Here is a 22031-nt window from a genome sequence, read left to right on the forward strand (position 1 = left end):
GCTTTTTCTGTGGAGATGGTTGTTTTTTCTGTGGGAATGGTGGTCTTCTTGGTGGGGACAGTGGTTTTTTCTGTGGGAATGGTGGTCTTTTTAGTGGGAATAGTGGTTTTTTCTGTGGAGATGGTTGTTTTTTCAGTGGGGACAGTGGTTTTTTCTGTGGGAATGGTGGTGGTCTTTTCAGTGGGAATAGTGTTTTTTTCTGTGGAGATGGTGGTTTTTTCAGTGGGAATGGTAGTCTTTTTGGTGGGAATGGTGGTTTTTTCTGTGGAGATGGTGGTTTTTTCAGTGGGAATGGTGGTTTTTTCTGTGGGGATTGTGTTTTTTTCAGTGGGAATGGTGGTTTTTTCTGTGGGAATGGTGGTCTTTTCAGTGGGGACAGTGGTTTTTACTGTGGGAATGGTGGTCTTTTCAGTGAGGACAGTGGATTTTTCTGTGGGGATGGTTGTTTTTTCTGTGGGAATGGTGGTCCTTTCAGTGGGGACCATGGGTTTTTCTGTAGGGACAGGGGGCCATTCACTAGGGAAAAGGGGCCATTCAGGTAAGAAAGTGGGTTCTTCAGTGAGGATGGTAGGTTTTTCTGTGGGGATAGTGGTCTTTTTAGTGGGAATGGTGGTCTTTTCAGTGGGGACAGTGGGCTTTTCTGTGGGGGTGGTGGGCCCTTCAGGAAGGAAGGTGGGTCCTTCAGCGAGGATGGTGGGCTTTTCTGGGGGAACTGTAGGTCTTTCTGCAGGAACAGTCAGCTTTTCTGCGGGAACCACAGGCTTTTCTGTGGGGACAGTGGGTGTTTCACTGGGGACAGTTGGTTTTTCTGTGGCGGCCACAGGTTTTTCTGTGGGGACAGTGGGTGTTTCACTGGGGACAGTTGGTTTTTCTGTGGCGGCCACAGGTTTTTCTGTGGGGACAGGGGATATTTCACTGGAGGTGGTAGATGTTTCTTCAGGGGTCACAGGTTTTTCTGTGTGGGCAGGGGTTTCAGAAGGGCCAGTAGGGGGACCTAGAGGTTTGGGAGGGAGCACTGTAGATGCAGATCCTGTAAAGAAAAAAATTCCTGGAGTTTAGTCAATATCACACCACCCCCATCTTGACTCCCATCTAATTGGAGTGGGTAACTTTGTCGCACCTCTTCTAATCCCAACTCAATCTCCACTCACTCAAGACTCAATAAAAACTGCCCCTAATATATGTCTGCTCTTGCGCTGGGTTCAGGAAACGAGACAAATGGGATGTCAGCCTTCCCTTCAGGCTCACCACTCACTAGGTAAGGGGTCCAACCACGGAAATCCATGGCACCAAAGTTACATTCATTCAAGCAAGCATTCCAATGAGGCCAGGAAGGTACAGGTGGGCAGGACACAGAAGACAAAGCTTTGTGAGGCCTTGGACACAAAAGTGTTAGTCACTCAGTTGTGTCTGACTCTTTGCGACCCCGTGGACTGTAGCTCACAAGGCTCCTCCATCCATGGAATTCTTCAGGCAAGAATAGTGCAGTGGGTAGCCTATCCCTTCTCCAAGGGATCTTCCTGACTCAGAGATTGAACCTGGGTCTCCTGCATTGCAGGCAGATTCTTTACCAGCTGAGCCACCAGGACACAAAAGAGGACTTGCATTTTAACACGTTATTGAAAGGGTAGCGGGGGTCGGGGGGGTTGGGGGGGCGGTGTTGGTGTTTGCAGAACTGAATGCCTGTGGCCAGCAATTTGTTATGTAAGTGAATATTGAAATGTCTCCAGTCAGTAATGTTCGGGTGACAGAGGACGCATTCATAAGTGTCTGATCAGTAAGCTGTGAACAGCGTGTGCAGAGAGGCCCGAGTGCTGCTCATCCCAGAGCGTGGCCCCTTTTCCTGGGCCTGGGGTCCTGTCTTACCTTGACAGGTCCCCTGACTGATGAAGATGAAACCCAAAGCAACGACGAAGGCAGCGTGGGAGCCCCTCTTGACCTCAAACATCAGCTGAAGGTCCGAGGGAGAAAAAAGCAAGAGAAAAATAGAAGTGAAGGTCTGGCAAGGCGGCGACTCTCTGGCAGAGGGTCTGTCTTCCACCAAGATGTTGCCTTATTCTAGCCTCAACAGCGGAATGTGGGCCCTGGCCTTCCCAGAGGCTGGAGAGCCTGGTGGGGAACACAGAGTACCCTCTGCTCCGCCCTTCCTCCAGAGATCCATCCTCACAGTCCTGGGGTACTCCCGGACCCCAGCTGTTCACCCCCTCTCCAGCCCCACAGCGACGCTCACACAGTGACTCTCCCTGTTTCTCACCTGCATAGGTTGTTGACGTCCCAAAGGGATGGCCATGGAATCGTTCAGCCAGTCAGGGCCCTGAGACCCAACTCGTTCCCAGAGAGAACTTGGGGGGCTGCCTGCAGGGCTCCCCAGCAGAAGCCTGAGCTTTGTGCCCTTCCCACGGCCATCCATGTGGTAGGAGAACGCCACACAGATGGCACCTGGGGCGCAGAAGGGCCGGCTCACCAGTTTGTAAGACTGGCCTTCCTGGGAGAACTTGTCAGCTTCAAGGTAGACGAAGTGACTTTCTGGGCATAAGAAGGGAACGGACAAGGTGAGAAGCTGCCACCAGACAAGGCCTGTGCTTTCTTGAGTGGCACCTTGCTTTCCAAATAGGGGTGAGATGCAAACACTCACACTCCCCACGTTGCAGCGGGCGTTTTTGTTTGTTTGTTGTTTTCTTTTGATTCCTGCTGTTTGTAGACTTCTCACTGGAAGAAGGCAGGATCACAAAGAAAGGGAAAACCAAACCAGCAGCCCCAGATTCCTGTACTGGCTGCATCAGTAAATGCCTTGACCGAAAATGACAGTGGATTTTGAGACCTTGGGCTCAATGAGAAATGGGATGCCTGGATTTTTTAGCGGGTTTTCAAGTGAACCCAGAACATAATAATCCTCAACTCATTCTACCTCTGTTGCCTCCAGAGCTCTGGCCCCATGACCGCTTTCCAGTAAACACCCCGTGGTTGATTCTCACCACCTACATCTGGTGTCAATCACACCAGCCCGCCCACTAGCTGTGAGCAGATTCAGGAACTCATTGCCTTGAGGGCACCTCCATCTCCTCACCTCCACTGAGGGAAATTCCGAAGGGACCTGTGCCATGGATGAGCGTATCTGCACTTCCCTGGGTCCAGCGTCCGCCATCCTGTAATACCTGGACCCAGTCACAGAAGGGGTTGTCCTTGTCTTCAAAGTCACACTGAGGAAAGCTCTCTGGGGGATCAGAATGGGAGGTCCGAGAAATCTGCGCCATGCTCTCTGTTCCCCCTCAACCCCTACCCTGTTCTCCGAGCCCCTCTCACCCCCACAGGGAGCAATGCTGATTGCATCCACAGCCACCGCTGGCTCTGGGATCTTGGCAAACATGCCCACCAAGGTGAACTGAAGAGAGAGGGAGAAGGGGCTGGGAGTGAGAAAACAGCGTAAATGCTCTGTGTGTCTAGTCGCTCAGTCGTGTCCAGCTCTGCGACCCCATAGGCTGTAGCTTGCCAGGCTCATCTGTCTATAGGGATTCCTCAGGCAAGTATACTGGAGTGAGTTGCCATGCTCTCCTCCAGAGGATCTTCCCAACCCAGGGATTGAACCCAGGTCTCCTGCATTGCAGGTGGATTCTTTACTATCTGAACCAACAGGGAAGCCCAAGAATACTGGAGTGGGTAGCCTATCCCTTCTCCAGGAGATCTTCTCAACCCAGGAATCGAACTGGGCTCTCCTGCACTGCAGGCGGATTCTTTACCAGCTGAGCTTCCAGGGAAGCCCTGCCTAAAAGCTCAGCCCCCTCCATCTGGTTTTACTCTATGCAGGGACCCAGGCACCCAGCTTCCAGGGCCCAGACTCTCAATCCATGTCAATATCGAGCAAGCCTCCCATAAAAGGAGAGCTGACCCCTCATTGCTCTATACCTGAATCTGTCCCTGGCCTGTGTAATTGACAGAGACAGGCTGCCAGTTGGGTCCAGGTTGTCCTGAGAAGATGGTGTGTTTCCGGATGCTGCCTACGATGGAAGGAACCCAAGAAGGATGAGTAGCCGAGGGAATACCTGGAGTAGGTTCTCAGCACATCCTTTTCTCTCACTCTCCTGGTTTTTTAAAATCTATTTTTCCAGAAGCCCGTGCCTTCCCCACTCCCAAATTCCACCCCACTGAATCATCTTGCCAGTATCCCAGATTTCCCCAGACCCTGGAGGATGCCCCCCATTTCCTCGTCAACCCAACCCTGGGAAAAGAGCCTCAGGACAGTGTGAATCCCGTGACACTGTCATTCTCACCCAAGACAGATGCGTAGGCCGTGAAGCCTGCACCGGGAGACCGGCCACGGAGGATGTAGTGAAAGGAGAGACTCAGGCAGCCAGAGGACTGGATCAGGGGGCTCAGAAGGACAGATTTCTGACTCGCTTTTGCATTCTTGGGGTCCAGGAGCATGTAATAGCCATCTGGGGAGGAAAAGATCAGTAAAGTGGAGAGTGACCCAGGGCTAGGGGCTGCAGGGGCAGGGAGCCTGGCCCTGGGGAGCTTTAACAGCTGCCAAGAATAAGCCAGCACCGAGGTGAGCCTACACCCATCACACGCATGGCTGAGGCCTTGGATTCTTCCAGAAATGCTTGGCAGGGCGAGATGAGGATGCAGGAAACGTGGCATCTTGTCAGAAGCAACAGTCAGAGACTCGTCCTTCGGATTCTGATGTTTGGGGTCCCCTCAGAGTCATGTCCTCTTCCTCGTCTTGAGCCGCTGGATATAAGTGACTCACTCAGCATGGTGAGAGTGCGGGTATGATGCTGACTGGCAGGGATGTCCTCACCCAGCCACCACCCCCAGCAGCCCACCAGCTCAGGCAGCCAATCAGCCTGGACCTCGCTCCGTGATTTAACTGGTAGGTAGCCTGGAAGCTGGGCTGCAGGAGGAGGGTGCCACGGAGGGGTGTGGATTAAGAAGGTATGTGTCACAACACCCAAGGACTTCTACCTGAAGAGCACGCTTGGCCCAGGGAGCCCCCGAGAAAGGTGGGCTTTGTAGAGGAGAGAAGAAGGCTGAAATGGAGAGAATGGCAGGAAGCGGGCCTGAGAAAAGAAAGGAGCCAACAGGGAAGGAGGAGGGAAGGGGTAAAAGGGTGAAAGAAAGCAACAAGTGTTGATACTGGGACGTCTGAGAAGTGGAGAAGAAGATGCAGGAGAAGAAGAAGGGAAGAACAATGGGAAAACATAAGGAAGCAAGATGGAAAAAGGAAGAGAGAAAACACAGAAGGGAGCCCCCAGTAACATTCGCTGAAACTGCTGGGCCTAAGGTATAGTGCTAAATGCTGAGGGAGATGTAGAGATGGGCTGGCCCTGCTCTCCACGGTCTTAGTATGCAGGTGAGGTGGGGTTTTCTTCAAGTCTTTCTAGAAGGCAAACCTCAGGCGGCAGAAAAGATCAGACGAGGGGATCAGAGGGAAGGATGGAGAAGAATGGACTCTGCCCTTGCCCTGTCCCTTCAGTGGGTTCTAGTACAAAACCAAGCTGGTGATCCTTTTAAATGTAAGTCAGAGCAGGTCACTCCCCTGCTCCCGCAATGGCCCCCGCATCCATGTAGAAGGAAAGCCACAGTCAGTCCTGACAATGGCCTTCAAAGCTCCAAGCGGTCTGAACCTCCGAGGACCCATCTGAGCTCATCTTCTCCATCCCAGGCATGTGGCTCCTTGCTGTGCTTCAACACCCACCCCCTAATCCACTGCCCCGTCAGGGTCTTTGCAAGCCTGGCCCCTTTGCTTAGAATGTTCTTCCCCTCAATAATTTCATGCCCCTCTCCCTCACCTCCTAAAAGTTTGTGCTCAAACGTGACCTCTATGAGATCTCCTCTGACCACCCTATTTAAAACTTATATCCCAGCCTACCCTGCTCCCAATCCCCTTATTTGTTCAATTTTTTCCCTCCTGATAGCACTGGTCATCTTATAACTATAATTTACTTCTTCATTGTTTCAGGAACTGTCCCCCCATCTCCTCCCACAACCACCCTCTGGTGTGGGACAGTACCTGGCGCATCGTAGGTGCTCAATAAATGTTTGTTGGATCAATGAAGAAGGAAGGGTGACGGGGAAAAGAGGTGAGGAGAGGCTGGAGCTCTGCCGGGTAGAGCTTTGGGGGTAGCAATGGGGGAGAGCTGGCTGGGCACTTAGAGTTTGCTTTCTGCCCTGTAACTTAAGCTGATGGAGGTTGGAGGTAACTCCAGCCCAAGAGAGTTACTGTAGGGTGGTCAGGCAAGCATTGTAAATGTCTGCAGAGATCTCTAGAAGCTCAGACAGTCAGAGGACAGAAGCGTGGCCATTACTCACCCCCAGGGCTAGAGAAGTCTCCCTCGGGCCCCACGTCCAGCACCCCCGTCGGCCCCTTCTTCTGGACCCACTTGGCCCCAGAGGCCGTCGAGATCCAGCTCCAGCCGCAGAGATCTTTTAGAGTGTCAAAGTTGCATGTCTGCATCAAGCAGACTGAGGGAAAGAAAGGAGGAAGGAGGCAGTTCAGAAAAGTATGCCTCAGACGCAACATCACGAATCAGCTACACCCCCATGTATATGCATGCTCAGTCCCTTCAGTCGTGTCCGACTCTTTGTGACCCCGAGGACTGCAGCCCGCCAGGCTCCTCTGTCCATGGGATTCTCCAGGCACGAACACTGGAGTGGGTTGCCATGCCCTCCTCCAGGGGATCTTCCCGACCCAGAGATCGAACCTCCATCTCTGGAATCTCCTGCCTTGGCAGGTGGGTTCTTTACCACTAGTGCCACCTGGGAAGACCAATACTCCCATATAAAATAAAAATCAAAAAAAAAAAAGAGAGAGAGAGAGAGAAAAGATTGCCTCAGTCTGGAGTCAGATTCCTGAGTCCCAACCTGGGTCCTGATGTTACCACTGCCGGCTTGCCAGGCAGATTCTGTCCCGCTCCCCAGCGGCTGTGTTCCCGCCACAGGTTACTTAAGCCGTCCAAGCCTCAGTTTCCCCATCAATAAGCTGGTAGCAAGAGCACCGGCCTGTTGTAAGTTACATCACGTGCAGGAGCATCTCGCACAGTGCCTGTGCTCAGTAAGTGTTAGTTCCTTGCATGCACCTTCTGGAATATTCTTTCCTTTGAATTTAGTCCCCTCGAATCTCAAACATGAGCTTAGAGGGCCAATTCTGAATGGATCTGGGGTATTAATTACAGCCAGGTCGACCAGACACCCATGTTTGTCGGAGACTGGGGGTTTCCTGGGATGCAGGACTTTTGGTGCTAACATAGGCACAGCCCCAGGCAAACCAGAAAGGCCGGTCACTTTAGGACAGGTGTCGCCCCAGTTATGTGTTTCAGGAGAACCTGTTTTCAGACGTGGCAGCTTCAGGAATCAGGTGTGGGGTGTGGAGGTAGATGGAAGCAAGTCGCCCTAAGTCTGGGAGAAGCCAGGGTCACGGTCCCTGAGCGAGTCCTGCTACCTGGGCACCTGCACAAAGGGTGAGGAGAGAGAGGAGCGGGGCGTGGGCTTACCTCGACTGCAGGAGCCCCGATGGATGGAGATAGCGTCCAGAGCAATGTCGAGATAAGTCGTGCTGCCCCACACGCCTTCGAATGTCAGCTGTGGGAGGGAAGAGGGGGCCACCCGCCCCGTGAGCCTCTTTGCCTTGGGCTCCCTCTTTCCTGCCTGAATTCAGAAGCTCCCCCACCCCCGGTGCCCCCTCCTGGACCCCCTGCCCAACACCCAGATTCCCACGGGGACCCCAGACTCTGCCTGCAGCCTCACCCGGCTGGGCAGGAAGAGCCCCAGAGGCACCGTGACGGCGGTGGGGATCCAGGAGGGGCTTTGCGTGTTCACGTGTTTCCACAGCAGGTTGGGGTGCTTGCCCTTGGTGCCTGAGGCCAGCCACAGCTTGAGTTGGGCGCCCCACGACAGCCCAAACATGTAGTAGGCGAAGCGCACGCAGAGGGGGCCCTGCTCCCATATGGGGGGGCTTCGCAGGCGGGCCACCCCGCCCGGGTGGAAGGCGCTGGAGTCCATGTGCAGGTAGTAGCCCTCTGGGGGAGGCAGAGCCCTGAACGGTGAAACCTTGCCCACCCCTCACCCCACCCCCACCAAGGACTGCCCCCCCAGCTCCTTCCCAGAGCCTTAGCACCTACTTCCGGCCAGCTCCCTGCGCCCAGACCTGCCCGTGTCCACCTTCCAGCTGCCTCCCTAAACCTTCAGCCTCCTCACCTCCACTGGGGTACCCCCCGGGAGGGGCAGTGCCACTGGCGAAGGAGGGCCTGCTTTCTCGAGTCCAGTCTCCATCATCTTTAGTCGCTTGGCTCCAATCACAGAAGGGTCTGGAGTCATCCTCAAAATCACACTGGGTGAGAATGGCTGGGGAGAGGAGAGGGGAGCCTGCGTGCAGAGCCAACCCCGGTGGTGTGTGCGGGGGTGGGCAGGATGTCTAGGTTGGGGGTGGAAAACTGAGGTCCCAGGCAGGCAGGCTTGTCTAGGCAGCCTCCTCCCTTGCTGTTGTTCATTTGTATATGAGTCTTTCAGGCAAGGTTTGTTCTCTGCTCCTCCCTGGATCCCTCCACTCTCCATCCTCTGAGGGTTGCCTTTCACATATTTATTACATGTTTATGTCAACGCAGGGCTGAGGGCACCTGAGGTGGCCACCCCTGGGAGGGACAGGAGGTCCGAGCAGTCCTAGGTTTCAACTCACAGTTCTCCCGTGAGCTGCGAGCAAGGGGCTTCCAGTTTGGAGGCTTTTCTTTCCTTGGTGTTGATTTGGAAAGAGAGAGAAAGAGGGAGGAAAAAAATGTAGTTCTTGTCATTACCAAGAACTGCTAAGCCTCCATGATTGTGAGCTTTCTGGAAGTTTGTTCCTTTCTTTTTATCCATATTGTATCAACGTGTATGCAGGGAACATACACTTACTTGAGTGTTTTCAAAAAGGTCACTCACAGCCTTCTCACCTTGTCATCTGTTTCCTAAAAAGCATCTCCCCTCCAAGTTCCTCACGTCCCCTCTGGCTCCCTCTACCTGCTGTGCCCCGATGTCACGCGTGGTTCTCTAACATGAGAAGAGCCAGTTTCTCTGTGCGGGAATTCTCACACAGCACCTGAGAGTTTATATCTGAGGCATCTCTTTCTTTCAGGTCAAGGTTTTCCTGTGCTGTTGCCCAAGTTTTCTCCACAGAGTAGGGACCATATGGGTCTGGTGTTGCCAGATGGGTGGTGGGGACGGTCCTGCCCTGACTGAACACACAGACCAGTGACATCTTACAGATTCCACAGAGAAGCCAGTGGCCTTTCCCCAGGTGGCGCGGGCCACGTAGAGCAGCTGTTTAGTAGTTCAGGTCCTGCTTGTTCATATCGCTTCAAACATGGGACTTCCCTGGTGGCTTAGTGGCTAAGAATCTGCCTTCCAATGCAGGAGCCTAGGGTTCGATCCCTGCTTGGGGAACTAGATCCCACATGCCGTGGGGCAACCATGCCTCCGTGGGGCAACCATGCCTGCGTGTGGCAACGACCATGCCCACGTGCCACAGTGCCTGAGCCTGCATGATGCGATGAAAATCCCGAGTGCCACAGCTAGGACCCGGCACAGCCAAACCGATCAATGTTAAAAATATCCTCTCAAACAAGCTCCAGGCCACCAAGCCATCCCTCATTTGTTGCTGCTTCCTACTTGCTGTGTCTCTGTCCACTGGCTCTGCCCTGGGTTTTGTTCATTTTCTGAGAACCCACCCTCTCTGTCCTCCCCCGCCACCCCCAGACCTGTCTCCCGAGCTCTGCACCTCCTCCCTGTCCCCTCACACTTCACCTCTGTCCCGCTTCTGCTCAGTGGCTCACACCCCCCAGGTCCAGGCTCAGTGGGCTGCAGGGCCCCGCCCGCTTCTGTTCCGAGCCTCCTAACACCCATCAGGGGGTCCCTCCTTCCTCCCCGGGGCCACATCGTTCATTACTAGCCCGCTTGTCCTTTCCAGCTTTGCCCCTCGCTCTCTTCCTCAGAGGCACCCCCAATGCCCCCCTGAGCCCAGCTTACCGGGTGGGGGCCAGCATGTGGCCCTGGCCCCAGGCAGCCCCCAGCAGCAGCACCAGAGTCCAGACTGGAGGAGCCATGCAGGACCTCAGAGGCGGCTCTCGGGGAGAGGAGGAAGGCAGAGTGAGGAGCCCAGGCCACCTCATCGCCCCCTGCCCCTCCTCGCTTGGTGTCCTACTGAGGAAGCTGTGAAAACTGCACGGAGGACACAAGCACGCTCTGGGAAATGAAAACTCTGAGAACTGAAACCTAAACCCTCACAGAAGAGTTAAACGTTGAAATCGAGAGGAATAAAACGAGAAGAAGAGAGAGGGAAAGAAAGAGGGAGAAAAGCGAGACAGAGACTCGGTCCAGGATGACTGACATTCAGCCGGGAGAGTCCAGAAAAGAAATAACAAAGGAAAAGAAATTACTTAAGAAAAAACACAGAAGAAGATTCCCCAGAACTGACAAATGAGTCTCTTGATTAAAAGGGGTCCATTCCAACAAATGCAAAGAGACCCGTGAAAGGTGTCTCATGAAATCTCAGACCGTCAGGGCTGAAGAGAACATTCCCAAACACTTTCAGACAGAAAAAAAGCAGGTCACGTACTAAAGATCAGGAATCCGCATGGCACCAGAATTTTCAATAGTAACCATGGACTCTGAGGTCCAGTGGAACATTGTCTGCAGAATTCCAACCATTTCAAACCTAAAGTTCTACATAGCTGGCAACAGGGGTGAAGGCAACAGAAAGATGGAACGAAGTGAGGACTGAAAATGCTTCTTGGCAAAGAATTGAAAAAGACAAGTCACACAGGAAGACCTACAAGGAGCCAGGAAACACTGGAAAAGAGGTTCTGCTTCCATCGTCATAAGGGAAGTATTGATCAAGACTACAATTTTCATGTTGGCAACAGTTCAAAGGATTGAAGCATTGAATGTTGGTCATGGTATAGGTAGACACACTCAAATACATTGATGCTAAGACTATGTTGGCGAAAGCGTCTTAGAAGGTAATTTGACAGTGACTATTCAACTTTCAAATGTGTTTATCTTGGATCCAATATACCTTTCTAGGAGTTTACCTGAAGAAATATGTGTGTATTTTCACAAAGACGTACATGCCTTAAAGATGTCCATTGCAGCATCATTTACAATAAGAAGGAAAAATCAAGGTTACCTAAATGTTTGCTGGGCTTGTACAGGAGACCTAACAGATGCAAGAGATGTGGATTCAATCCCTGAATCAGGGAAATCCCCTGGAGGAGGACATGGCAACCCACTCCAGTATTCTTGCCTGGAGAATCCCATGGACAGAGGAGCCTGGCAGGCTACGGTCCACAGAGTTGCAAAGAGTCAGATGTGAATGAAACGACTTAGCATGCACACAAATGTTTGCCAGATGGATGGTTGGATTGTATTAAGAAATATTATTTATATGAAGGAATATTTTGTGGCTGCACGGCAAAGTGATTCAGTTATACATATATTCTTTTTCATATTCTTTTCCATTATGGTTTATCATAAGTAAGTAAGTAAGTAAAGTCACTCAGTCGTGTCCGACTCTTTGTGACCCTGAGGACTGCAGCCCACCAGGCTCCTCAGTCCATGGGATTCTCCAGGCAAGAATACTGGAGTGGGTTGCCATTTCCTTCTCCAGGGGATCTTTCCAACCCAGGGATCGAACCCGGGTCTCCCGCATTGGAGGCAGACGCTTTAACCTCTGAGCCATTCCCTGTGCTATATGGTAGGATCTTGTTGTTTATCCATCCTATAGACAACACCTTGTATCTGCTAACCCCAAACTCGCCCACTCCGTTCCTCCTCATTGGCAAACACAGATTTGTTCTCTATGTGAGTCTGTTTCATCTGTTTCTGTTTCATAGATGAGTTCGTCTGTGTCATTTCTTTAGATTCTACGTATAAATGATCGCTAAAGGTATTTGTCTTTCTCTCTCTGACTTTACTTAGTACTATAATCTCTAGGTCCATCCATGTTGCTGCAAATGGCATTATTTCACTCTTCTTTATGGCTGAGTAGTATTCCGTTATATATATGTACCATATCTTTTTAATCCATTCATCTATTGGTGGACATTCAAGTGGTTTCTGTGTCTTGGCTATTGTGACTAGTGCTGCTATGAACGTAGGCGTGGATGTATCTTTTTGAGTTACGGTTTTGTCCAGATATATGCTCAGGAGTCTGATTGCTGGATTATATGGCAACCCTACTTTCAGTTTTTTGAGGAAACTCCACACTGGTTTCCATAGTGGCTGCCCCAGTTTACATTCCCACCAACAGTGTATGAGGATTCCCTTTTCTCCATGCCTTCTCCAGCAGTTGCTATTTGTGCATATTTTTTTAATGATGGCCATTCTGACCGGAGTGAAGTGTTACCTCGGTGTTGTTTTGATTTGCATTTCTTTAATGATTAACGATGCTGAGCATCTTTTCATGCGCTTGTTGGCTGTCTGTAGAATCTTATGTTCTGTTCATTGCAAAATTATTGTCCTCATTTTCCTCATGTGAAAACTGATGCTCTAGAGAAATGATGGCAGTTGTCCAGCATTGTACCTACTCAGTGTCCTGCCAAGTCCCATGGTTCCTAGAAGTGTATCCAACAGGGGGTGGAGTCACACCCCAGTCAGAGCAGATCTACCTTCATCAGTTTCATCAACAGGAAGTCTACATGAGAATGCAGATAAGAGGGTGGCTTTGCCACTTTTAAAAAACCCCATTGACTCTCATGGCTGTATCCTGGCTGGAGGGCTGTCCAGAGCTCAACTCTCATGAGCCCGGGTTCCTGTATCCCACCCCCAGTGTTCCTAGTAAACTTCAGTTTCATTCCTTCTGCCAGTCTGTACTATCAAATCTTTGTCCAGGGTGCCTGGCCTTGGCCCCTGACACATGACAGGGTTGTCTGGGCTGGCCATCCTCCTAAGCTGTCAGGGAGGGGCTGGTACTGCCCTGCTCCAGGTGTTGGAGAGGGAAGTCCCAACTCCCTTCAGAATTCCAGGGACTCCTTCTGCCTAAATGAGCACACACAGGGCCCAACCCCAGAAAAGAGATCCTCTGTCCTTTTGATCCAAAGCTGGGGGTACAAAGAATGCCCAGCCCAAACACCGATCTCCCCTTCCTCCAGAGCAGCTTAAGAGAGGACTTCCCTGATGGTCCAGTGATTAAGACTCTGAGCTTCCACTGCAGGGGGCACTGGTCCAGTCCTTGGTTGGGGAAGTTCCTCATGTCTGGTGGTGCAGCCAAGACAAAATAAAACAAAAAACCGGAGCAGGTTAGGAAAACAATCAATAAGAGGGACAGAGCCAGGAAAGGGTTAACCCAGGGACAAGCAGCAGAAGCCCATTGACCCCCAGCCCCTCCGGGTGAGTCAATAAGTCCACTGAGGGCTGCTCCTGCTGACCTCTCTTTGGCGCCACAGGGCTGGACGGTCACAGCTTCCAACCCGTCTGGGGTTGGGGGTTGGTGCTCAGGCAGGACAGGAAGGGATGGTGGTGTGCGAGGAGCTCTGCCTTTTGGGGAGTCAGAACGGGCAAGGCCCCAGGCTTATCACCTGACGAGCCTGGCTGCGGTAGGAATCGGTGTGGGTGACCTTGGGATGCGGACGACCCCGGGAATAACTCCAGGGAATGCAGCCCACCCATGGCTTCCCTGTGTGGCTTTGGACCCTTTGTTCACCCACTCTGGTCCTCAGTTTCCTCACCTGTAAGATAGAAAGACCAGCATAGCTCAGGTGTGCAAGAAACCAGAAAAAGAAAATGATTATTTTTTAAAAATCATGGCACTTTCCTGGCGGTCCAGTGGTTAAGGCTCCACGCTTCTAATTCGAGGGGCACAGGTTCGATCCCTGGTTGGGAAACTAAGATCCTACATGCCGTGAGGCACAGCCAAAAAACAAAAACATCATTATGAAATAACAGAATTTGTGTGTGGTTGGCATAATTTTTGATTTATAGACATTTGGACGTGATTCACATAGGCAGGGAAACCATTAGGCTGTTTTTCTGTTGCCAATAATCTTTCACAGGGTCGAGGTTTTATGATGGAATTTTGGAGGAATGAGCCTTGACCAGCTGGGAATAACATAGTTAACCTTCAGCCTAGATTCTAGTGTCTAAGAGGCCCCGTTTTGCTAACTCAGCTCCAGCAGCAGTCACCTACTGGGGGACGTCAGTGGACTGAGTAGACCCAGGAGAAGCCCAGGTGGCCTGGGGGCCGGGGTCAGGCAGATGCATTCGGTCAGCCTGATGTGCAGGCCAAGAGGCTGCAGTCAAGGGTGGGAGCTGGGGCTGCAGGCGTGGGCCCCAAAGCTGGGAGACTTGGATGGTGGGAAGGGTGGTAGGCACCTTCGACTTTTCCTGGGAGGAAGTGGGCACCAGGGGCAGGGGATGGATCAGGAAAGAGTGGTAACAAGAAATGCCTGGGATTCACGCCTCACTGACTGAAGCTGTTTTCTTCCCTCTGTCCATTCCCTCTACTCTTCTCCCCATGAGGTTTGCTTCTAGCAGAAGAGGGACCCAGAGTCCGAGAGCCTGGCTCCTGGTCCTGACACTTCCTTTCAGTATCTTATGACCCAAACCAGACCCATCCATGATCTCTCCGGATCTCTGTGTCCTCCAGTCTCTGCCTTCCTCATCAGGTTAGGAGAGCGAAAGCAAGACTGCCAGGGACAGCACTTTGGAAGTGGCAAAGCCCTCTACAAACAGGAGGCATCTCCATGAAACAGTTATGTAACCCGCTGACTCAGAACCAGGCTGAGTTGGCGCCTGTCCCACCCGGAAGTTGGAAGAGTTGCCCAATCACTCATCCGGAGGAACTTGGTTTTAGTTTCCCCATCTGATGAATGGGGATGATGCCTGCTGTTCTCTTCCGTGGAATGATGGTGAGAATCACAGGGGATCTTGTAGGTGCCAGAGATTAACGTGTTGTTAATAATCAAATCATCATTATAATAGTGCAGAAGAAAGCGGGTCTTTTGCCCCAAGGGGACTGTCCACTCTAGGAGGACACCAGGCTGTGAGTAGCACAGACTGAAGTTCTGCTTTTCTATGTACTTAGTCCAAAGGCTGGCGCACAGTAAGAACTCCATAAATGTGAAACAAATTATGTTTTTAAATTATGTTCTTAACCTACTCGCCCATCACACCTGACTCAGGTCATTTACTTCAGGTTCTGTTAATTAGTTTCTTTTTTTTTTAATTTTTAAATTTTATTTTTTGGCCATGCCATGCAGCATGTGGGATCTTAATTCCCTGACCAGGGATGGAACCCGTGCCCCCTAAATTGGGAGCACAGAGTCTTAACCACTGGACCATTAGGGAAGTTCCTTCTTCTTCTTCTTATTTTTCTTAATTGAAAGCAATAAGAAGTCTGAAGCTAAGTGGAGGAATAAGATCAGGAGGAAGAAAGATCCAGATGTTTAGGCAGCACTCAGGCCAGGAGACAGACAAGACTTTGGGGTTATGAGTCCTAAATCTCAGGTTCAGTTCCCAGCCGTGACTTACTATTTCCTGGACTTCAAGATAAGTCTCTTCTCTTCATTTTTGCCAGCAAGAAAGAGAGATTCCATTCTTCCTGATTCACAGAGGTGGAGTAAGAACCAGATGGCATGTGTAGAAACCATGAGTGCCCCCCCACGACCCCTCCCCGCCACCCCCCACCCCCCCCCCCCCCCCACGCCGCAATGTGTGTCGTGGGAGTCCTCAGGGTCCTATAGCTTGTAGGTTACCCTAGCATTTCCCAAGAGAGCCTGAAGAGGGCACTGTAGCCCAGGAGCCGCTTTGGGCAGAGTGAAAATTCTCGGGCTGACTCCTCCCACAGGTGCTTGGCCCCCACCCACCCCACACCCGCAGATATTTGGCAAATACCCTCCAACCCCTCAATCTGCTCATATTTTTTCCTGCTGCAGATTGCAAAACATTCCCTCCCTTGAGCATATTTGCAGGGGTGCAGGCTAACTTCTCTGTTTTGCCATATAAGCAGAAAGAGCAATTCCCCTACCCCATGTATGATAATGGTCAGGATCACTCCCCCATCCAGTTTCACGACAACTTTTGCCGTCTGCACAGGTCTTTCTCTGCCGTTTGCGGCTGAAACATTATTTCTGGGAAGGAATTTGAAGTTGACTGTCGGGGGAAAGGGTAAAATCAGAAGTAGAAATTCCCTGGCGGTCCGGTGGTTAGGTTAGGACTCCTCGCTTCCAGTGCAGGGGGCATGGGTTCTATCCTTGCTCAGGGAACTAAAGTCCCGTATGGCATGTGGACAAAAAAAGAAGAAGAAAGAAGTGGGGATCAGGCGTGGAGGTTGAATGAGTTTGTTCCTTGTCCCCATCCCAGAGGAGCTGAGAAGGCTTATGTGACAGGAATAAGGTGCAAGTTGTTTTACTTCTTGGTCTGCACCATGGGAATGACTGCAGTGACATTCTCCCAGGGCCGTGTGAGGAATGCAATGAGGTCAGATAAGTGAACTACCTGCAGCAGCTCTGGGCAGTGACTGACCAATGAGATGGTCGTCTGGGAAATTGGTTCCCGCTGTACCCCCACCTACTGCCCCTTCTGCAAGTTTCAGGTTGGAGCATTAATGGTAACCATTCCCAGGCAAGAAAAGTTCTGCTGGACTTAGAGGGAGCTTGTACGCTGAGAAAGCCCGGTGCTGGGATGATAGCATTAGAAGAAGGGGCCACAGAGAAGAGGCAGAAAAGAATAAAGTTCCAGTGGACAGTGTTGGCAGCTGCCAGCAACCCTCAAAAGGGCCCCTCCTCTTGGCACCTGTGTCCTTACTGGCCCCGAAACTCACTAAAGGCTTGCCCTTGGGAATTCCCTGGTGGTGCAGTGGTTAGGACTTCACGCTCTCACTGCCAAGGTCCAGGTTCAATCCCTGGTTAGGGAACTAAGAGCCCACAAGCTGTGCTGTGCAGCCAAAAAAAAAAAAACTTATCCTGGGCCAGTTGGCAGCTGCCTACTAAGGACTAGCCTTGAATGGAGCCACTTTATTGACCAGCGTGGGCAGAGCTTGTGGCCTCAGGCCAGTGGGGTCAAGAGGTCAGACAGGCCATGCGAGGCAGCACGTAGCGCCCCACCCCCTCCACCTCTGGCTTCCCGGACCTGCCACCTACTGCCAGGATGGGGACGGACCCGGGGAAGTATGGGGCTCCCAGGAAAATAGGAAAAACCAAGAGCCAGGCTGTGGTTTCAGTTCTTGCCAGTGAGGTTGAAAAATACACAAGACTTGGATCCAAGTGGACACAAGTGATAACCAGGGGCCAGCCCCCGTTCCATCTTCACGGCTCCCACCACCCTCCTTGTCCAGTGGACTCTGCTGTCACAGAGTCCCCACGAGACCCAGAGAACTCATGTCTTCCCCCTGAATTCTCCAATCCATCCTGCCCCTGCTCGGCACGCGTAAAAGGAGGCGTCCACCCTCCAGCTGGCCCCAGCACTGCGGCTCAGCAGCATGCCAAGATGAGTCTCAGTGTCTCTGCAGCATGGTGCTGCCCCCAAGTTTATGTTGAACTCTGAATTCCTCCAGCTTTGGGGCCTCAGACTGGCCCTGTGACATCCTTAGATCTGAGTTGAGCTCTGGACAGTTCCTCTAGCCCCTGAGATGTCACCGCTGGCCCTGGAGTGTCCGTGGGACAGGCTGGCACTGAGCTGGTGGCCCGTCGACAGGGCTTGGGAGTGGCGGCGTGGAAGGCATGGCGCAGGCAGTGATGGTGAGCGAGGTGGTGGATGTGCCTGGGGTGACAGCACCGGGTCACCTGTCCCCTCTCCTGCAGGCCTCCCCTGTGTACAGCGTCAGCTTTCCCCTCAGGAAATTGGAGTAGATTCGGAAAAGCTTGGACAAAGCATCAACAGTGAATGTTCGGAGTGGGGCTGCGGAGGGGGTTGCATCTGGAAGGGGGATGGCTTCTTTCTGCAAAGAGAGGACTAAAGGTTAGCGTAGCACCAGGGGCCCCAGCAGGAGATGGGTTTCCAGGTAGAATGGCTGGGGGGTTTCCTTGGCAGGGCCCTTCTCTCACTTTACAGAAACAGCAACCCCAGGGGCAAGGAAGGGGCCAGACACACCTGGGCTCCCAGCGCCCGAAGCAGGGAGGTGAGACTGCGGAGGCCGCTGACAGCTTTGTCCACATGCAGCCGCAGGGCCTCGCATGGCTGGGATGCGTTGGCCAATAGGGCCTGGCCCTGCAAGATAGCTTCTGAGAGCAGGGCCAGGCCCTGCCAGACTTCCAGAGCCTGCTGCTGGACCTAAAAGGAGCAGAGACTTGGAGTTAGCTAGCCCAAGCCAGCCTCACTCTCCTCCCTCTGAGCAGCCCCATGCAAACAGAAGTTTTGTAGAACGAATGAACATTCACCCTCATCTTTGCTGTTCCATTTCTTCTCTCTCTAGCATTCTCCTGACCATCCTATGAGGTTCCCAAAATGAGACTTCCCAAGAGGAAGGAACCCATGAACTCACCTCCATCCTCTTCCAGGCATAGAAGTTAACCTTGGTGTCTGGGACAGTGATATTCTCATTGAAGCTGCAGGCTTCTGCACAGCCCATCTGAAATGCACAAGCCTGGAGTCAGGGGCCCCAGGGCCTCCATCCGGCTTAGCCCCTCATCTAGCTTCCACTTAGGCACTGGGGACTACCACTCCTAGGACTTTTACTGGGGACCTTGGCTCCTTGCTTCCACCCCTGAACCAAGCACCAGGTTCCTGGATCTTGAGAGGGGGGTTGACCCTGGTGCCCCACGTGTGAGTTCTGTGGAAGGTCTTGGGGAGAGGACCTCACCGTGGCATTTTCGGCCTCCCTGGCCTCCAGGATGTACCTCTCCAGGACTCGGCTGTCACAGATGAGGCGTGGGGGGGCGCCCAGGACGGGGAGGCCCAGAGGAAACAGCAGAAAAGACAGCAGCAGCAGCGGAGTACAGTCTAGGAAAGAGAGACGGGCTGCGGATGAGGTGGATGGAGAAGGGCAGGAGAAGGGCTGCGTTGGACCGGCAGGTTCCCCATCCCGCTGCGCAGCCCCCCGTGAGTCCTCCCCAGCCGGACGTTGGGAGCGCTCAGGCTCTGCCTCCGCGTTCATTCAATCCCGCGGCCGCGTGCGCACCCCACCCCCCCAGCTACCGGCATCCACTTCTCCCGGCCAAACTTCAATCCCGGTGTGACAGCGGCGTCCCTTCTCGCAGATCCGGGTTGTGGCTCCCAGACCCAGGTGTCTAAGTCTTTCTCGGCACCCACAGAGCCGCGCCTCCTCCCTGAACCCCCAGCCCTCCGCCCCGTCTCCGGCTCAGGTTCTGACTCTCCCCGGGGGACTCCTCGAGCCCGACAGACCGGCAGGTGAAGGCTGCCCCATCCTCTTGCCCTTCCGGGGTCCTTGGCAAGTCTCAAGTCCTTGAACCGGGCCACCTCGGGGCCAAGAGCCCCAGCGGTAAATTCCTCCTCAAACAGCGCTGCCCCGGCCGAGAGTACTCACCGCGCGCCCCCATCTCCGTGCCTCGCCTGGCCCCTTAGCGACCTGGGGCTCGGCGGGTGCCTGCGCCGCGGCCCCGCATCCCGGGAAGCTCGACGGGGCAGGGCCGCCCCGCCGGCCGAACGAGGGGGCCGCGGTCCCCGGGCGCCGAGCGGGGTCGGGGCAGAACGCGCAGAGCCCGGGGCCAGGGTCCGGAGGACGGCGCGGCGAGGCGACCGGCGGGGTTGGCCCGGGGACTGTTGGCCCGGGGACTGCGGCGGCGGCCGGGGGTCGGGGCTGTTATCAGCTGTGTGCGTGCGGGTGGGGGGTTGGGGGGAGGCTGTGCGCGTGAGGGGTCGCGGGAGGTGGGGACCGGAGGGGTCACAGCCGGGGCAGGACGCCTGGGTCGGGGGCTCGCGGGGGCGGAGCAGATGCAGGCGCGGGTGCGGGGCGCGGGGCTGTCTGCAGTCCGACCCCCGGGTTCCGGGAGGTGCAGCTGGGTGCGCGCCGCGGGACGGGTACAACGCTGCCCTGGGAGAGCAGTGCCATTCTGCTGGGAGCCCCTGGGGACCCCGACATCCCTCCTCCCCCAGAGATGGGCCTGTCTGTGTGTTCTTGCAAGGCAGTCAGGAAGGTGCTGGCTGGGCAAGTCAGTGGCTTCTTACGGTCCCAATTCTTCTAGAAACCGGTGTTGTTCGAGTTGAGGAATTTAATATGGTTGGCGCACAGAGCAAGACATTTGGTGGGGTCTTCTCCTCCCACTCCTCACTTTTGAGGACCCTGAAAACCCAGAAAATGAACTTTTAGGTCAGTGTGCCTGGCAAAATTCTTAAGAATCTGAAATACAATGAACCCCCAGAGGAATGGCACCTGGGGTCTGCAGCTAAGCCTCTGTGGTTTCTAAGAAGCCCTGGGCCGGGGGCAAACTCCAGGAGCAGGAGTCCAAGGCTAGCTTGCCTCTCAAACCTTGGAAAGTGGCCTGAGTGTCTAGGCCTCAGTGCTCTAACCTGTCAAATGGGACTCCTGAAAGCACCATCCCTGTTCATGTTGCTTTCACAAATGGGAAACCCTGACAAATACTGGTGGTTACTTATATGTTCATTCACTCCCTCCCCAGTCCCATAATATTAGATCTATTTTATTCATACATTTAGTCCCTTTTTTGTGCAAGACTTGGCTTCCCTGGTGGCTCAGAGGTTAAAGCGTCTGCCTGCAGTGCAGGAGACTTGGGTTTGATCCCTGGGAAGATCCCCTGGAGAAGGAAATGGCAACCAACTCGAGTACTCTTGCCTGGAGAATCCCATGGACGGAGGAGCCTGGTGGGCTACAGTCCATGGGGTCGCAAAGAGTTGGACACGACTGAGTGACTTCACTTCACTTTGTGCAAGACAACTGACTACAAACTTTTTAGAACAGAAACATGCGTTGAGACTTAACTCCTGCCTCCTGGAGTTTGTAGCTTACAGTAGATATAGGATGGGTACATGGAGCCATGTGTGAGGACTGGGGTGTGCAGAGCTGAGCTATGAGAGTTTGGAAGAGGGGGAGGTCACCTCTAGCTGGGGAATCAAGGAGGATTTGATGCAGTAGGTGAAAACAAGCTCAGCCTTGAAGGGCAGGCAGGATTTCATTGGGAAAAGATGTGAGGTGGATGGGGGAGGCTGATCTAGCCCTGTGTTGATGGGTCAAGTGTTTTGGGGTGAAGGGTGGGGTGTGGGAGGGAGAGGTGGATATCAGGCTAGTGTGCTGCTTAGGGAGAGGACAGGTTGTGAAGGGCCTTGAATGCCACTCTGAAGAATTGGGACTTTGGAACGAATGGGAAATATTCATTCATTCAAGAAATATACATATAAGAGTACCTACTTGGACTTCCCTGGTGGCGTAGTAGATAGGAATCCACCTGCCAGTGCTGGGGACACAAGTTCGATCCCTGGTCCAGGAAGCATGGAGCCACTAAGCCCGTGCACCGCAACTACTACTGAAGCCCTCACGACCTAGAGCCTGAGCGCCACAAGGGAAGCCACTGCAGCGAGAAGCCCACACACCACAACAAAGAGTAGCCCTGGCTCGCTGCAACTAGAAAAAGCCGGGGCAGCAATGAAGACCCAGGGCAGCCAGGAAAAAAAAAACTTGCTGTTGGCCAGGAACCTGGGGATAGAGCAGTGAATGACACGGACAAGACCGCCTGCCCTGGCAGAGCTGACATTCTAGTGGATGACAAACACAAAAATGAATAAAAGATAGAGGCTCTCCAGTGGCAAAAAGCTTTGAAGGCCCAGCAATCTTGGAGGAGGTGGCAATTTTGGATGAAGCAGGCAGAATGCCTACTGAGAAGAAGGTGACAAAGTGAGGGAGATAAGGGGTGATCAAAGAGGGTTCAGACAGATGAATGGGAGGGGCAAGAAGGCAGAGGCTTGCAGGTAATAACGAGGCCCCAATGTGCTCCCCTGTCCTCTGCTCACCCATGGCCTGCTCTCGGGGCCTCCCCCAAAACCTGGTATGCTGGATGCCAGTCTGCACACCCCACTGTGCCCCCTGATCCTGGTTTCCCATCAGCACCCAGGCGGCCTCCCAGCCCCACATGGCCCTCGGAGCCCAGCCCTGGGAC

At 53.3% G+C, this 22031-nt stretch overlaps 2 protein-coding genes across 2 annotated transcripts in view; both read right to left on the reverse strand.

The window, feature by feature from the left end:
• ZAN (zonadhesin) overlaps window positions 1–10073 on the reverse strand; it is a 36569-nt gene extending 26496 nt beyond the window's left edge. The window contains exons 1-13 of the mRNA XM_040262146.1: window positions 9997–10073; window positions 8672–8724; window positions 8194–8340; window positions 7744–8015; window positions 7491–7578; window positions 6310–6462; window positions 4269–4433; window positions 3904–3995; window positions 3304–3382; window positions 3068–3214; window positions 2255–2526; window positions 1869–1951; window positions 420–777 (exon numbers count right to left, since the gene is read on the reverse strand). Of these exons, the coding sequence (XP_040118080.1) occupies window positions 420–777; window positions 1869–1951; window positions 2255–2526; window positions 3068–3214; window positions 3304–3382; window positions 3904–3995; window positions 4269–4433; window positions 6310–6462; window positions 7491–7578; window positions 7744–8015; window positions 8194–8340; window positions 8672–8724; window positions 9997–10073 (1986 nt within the window). The remainder of the gene's footprint in view (window positions 1–419; window positions 778–1868; window positions 1952–2254; window positions 2527–3067; window positions 3215–3303; window positions 3383–3903; window positions 3996–4268; window positions 4434–6309; window positions 6463–7490; window positions 7579–7743; window positions 8016–8193; window positions 8341–8671; window positions 8725–9996) is intronic.
• A 7304-nt stretch (window positions 10074–17377) lies between these two features.
• EPO (erythropoietin) lies at window positions 17378–19460 on the reverse strand. The gene is made up of 5 exons (XM_040262162.1): window positions 19448–19460; window positions 18764–18903; window positions 18446–18532; window positions 18055–18234; window positions 17378–17902 (listed from the first exon to the last, which is right to left on the reverse strand). Exons 1-5 carry the CDS (start codon window positions 19458–19460, stop codon window positions 17744–17746), a joined length of 579 nt encoding a protein of 192 aa, XP_040118096.1. The 3' UTR covers window positions 17378–17743.
• Between the last annotated feature and the right edge of the window lie 2571 nt (window positions 19461–22031).

This window comes from Oryx dammah, unplaced genomic scaffold (genome assembly GCF_014754425.2).
Source record: "Oryx dammah isolate SB20612 unplaced genomic scaffold, SCBI_Odam_1.1 HiC_scaffold_2, whole genome shotgun sequence".
In the NCBI taxonomy this organism is placed as follows: Eukaryota; Metazoa; Chordata; class Mammalia; order Artiodactyla; family Bovidae; genus Oryx; species Oryx dammah.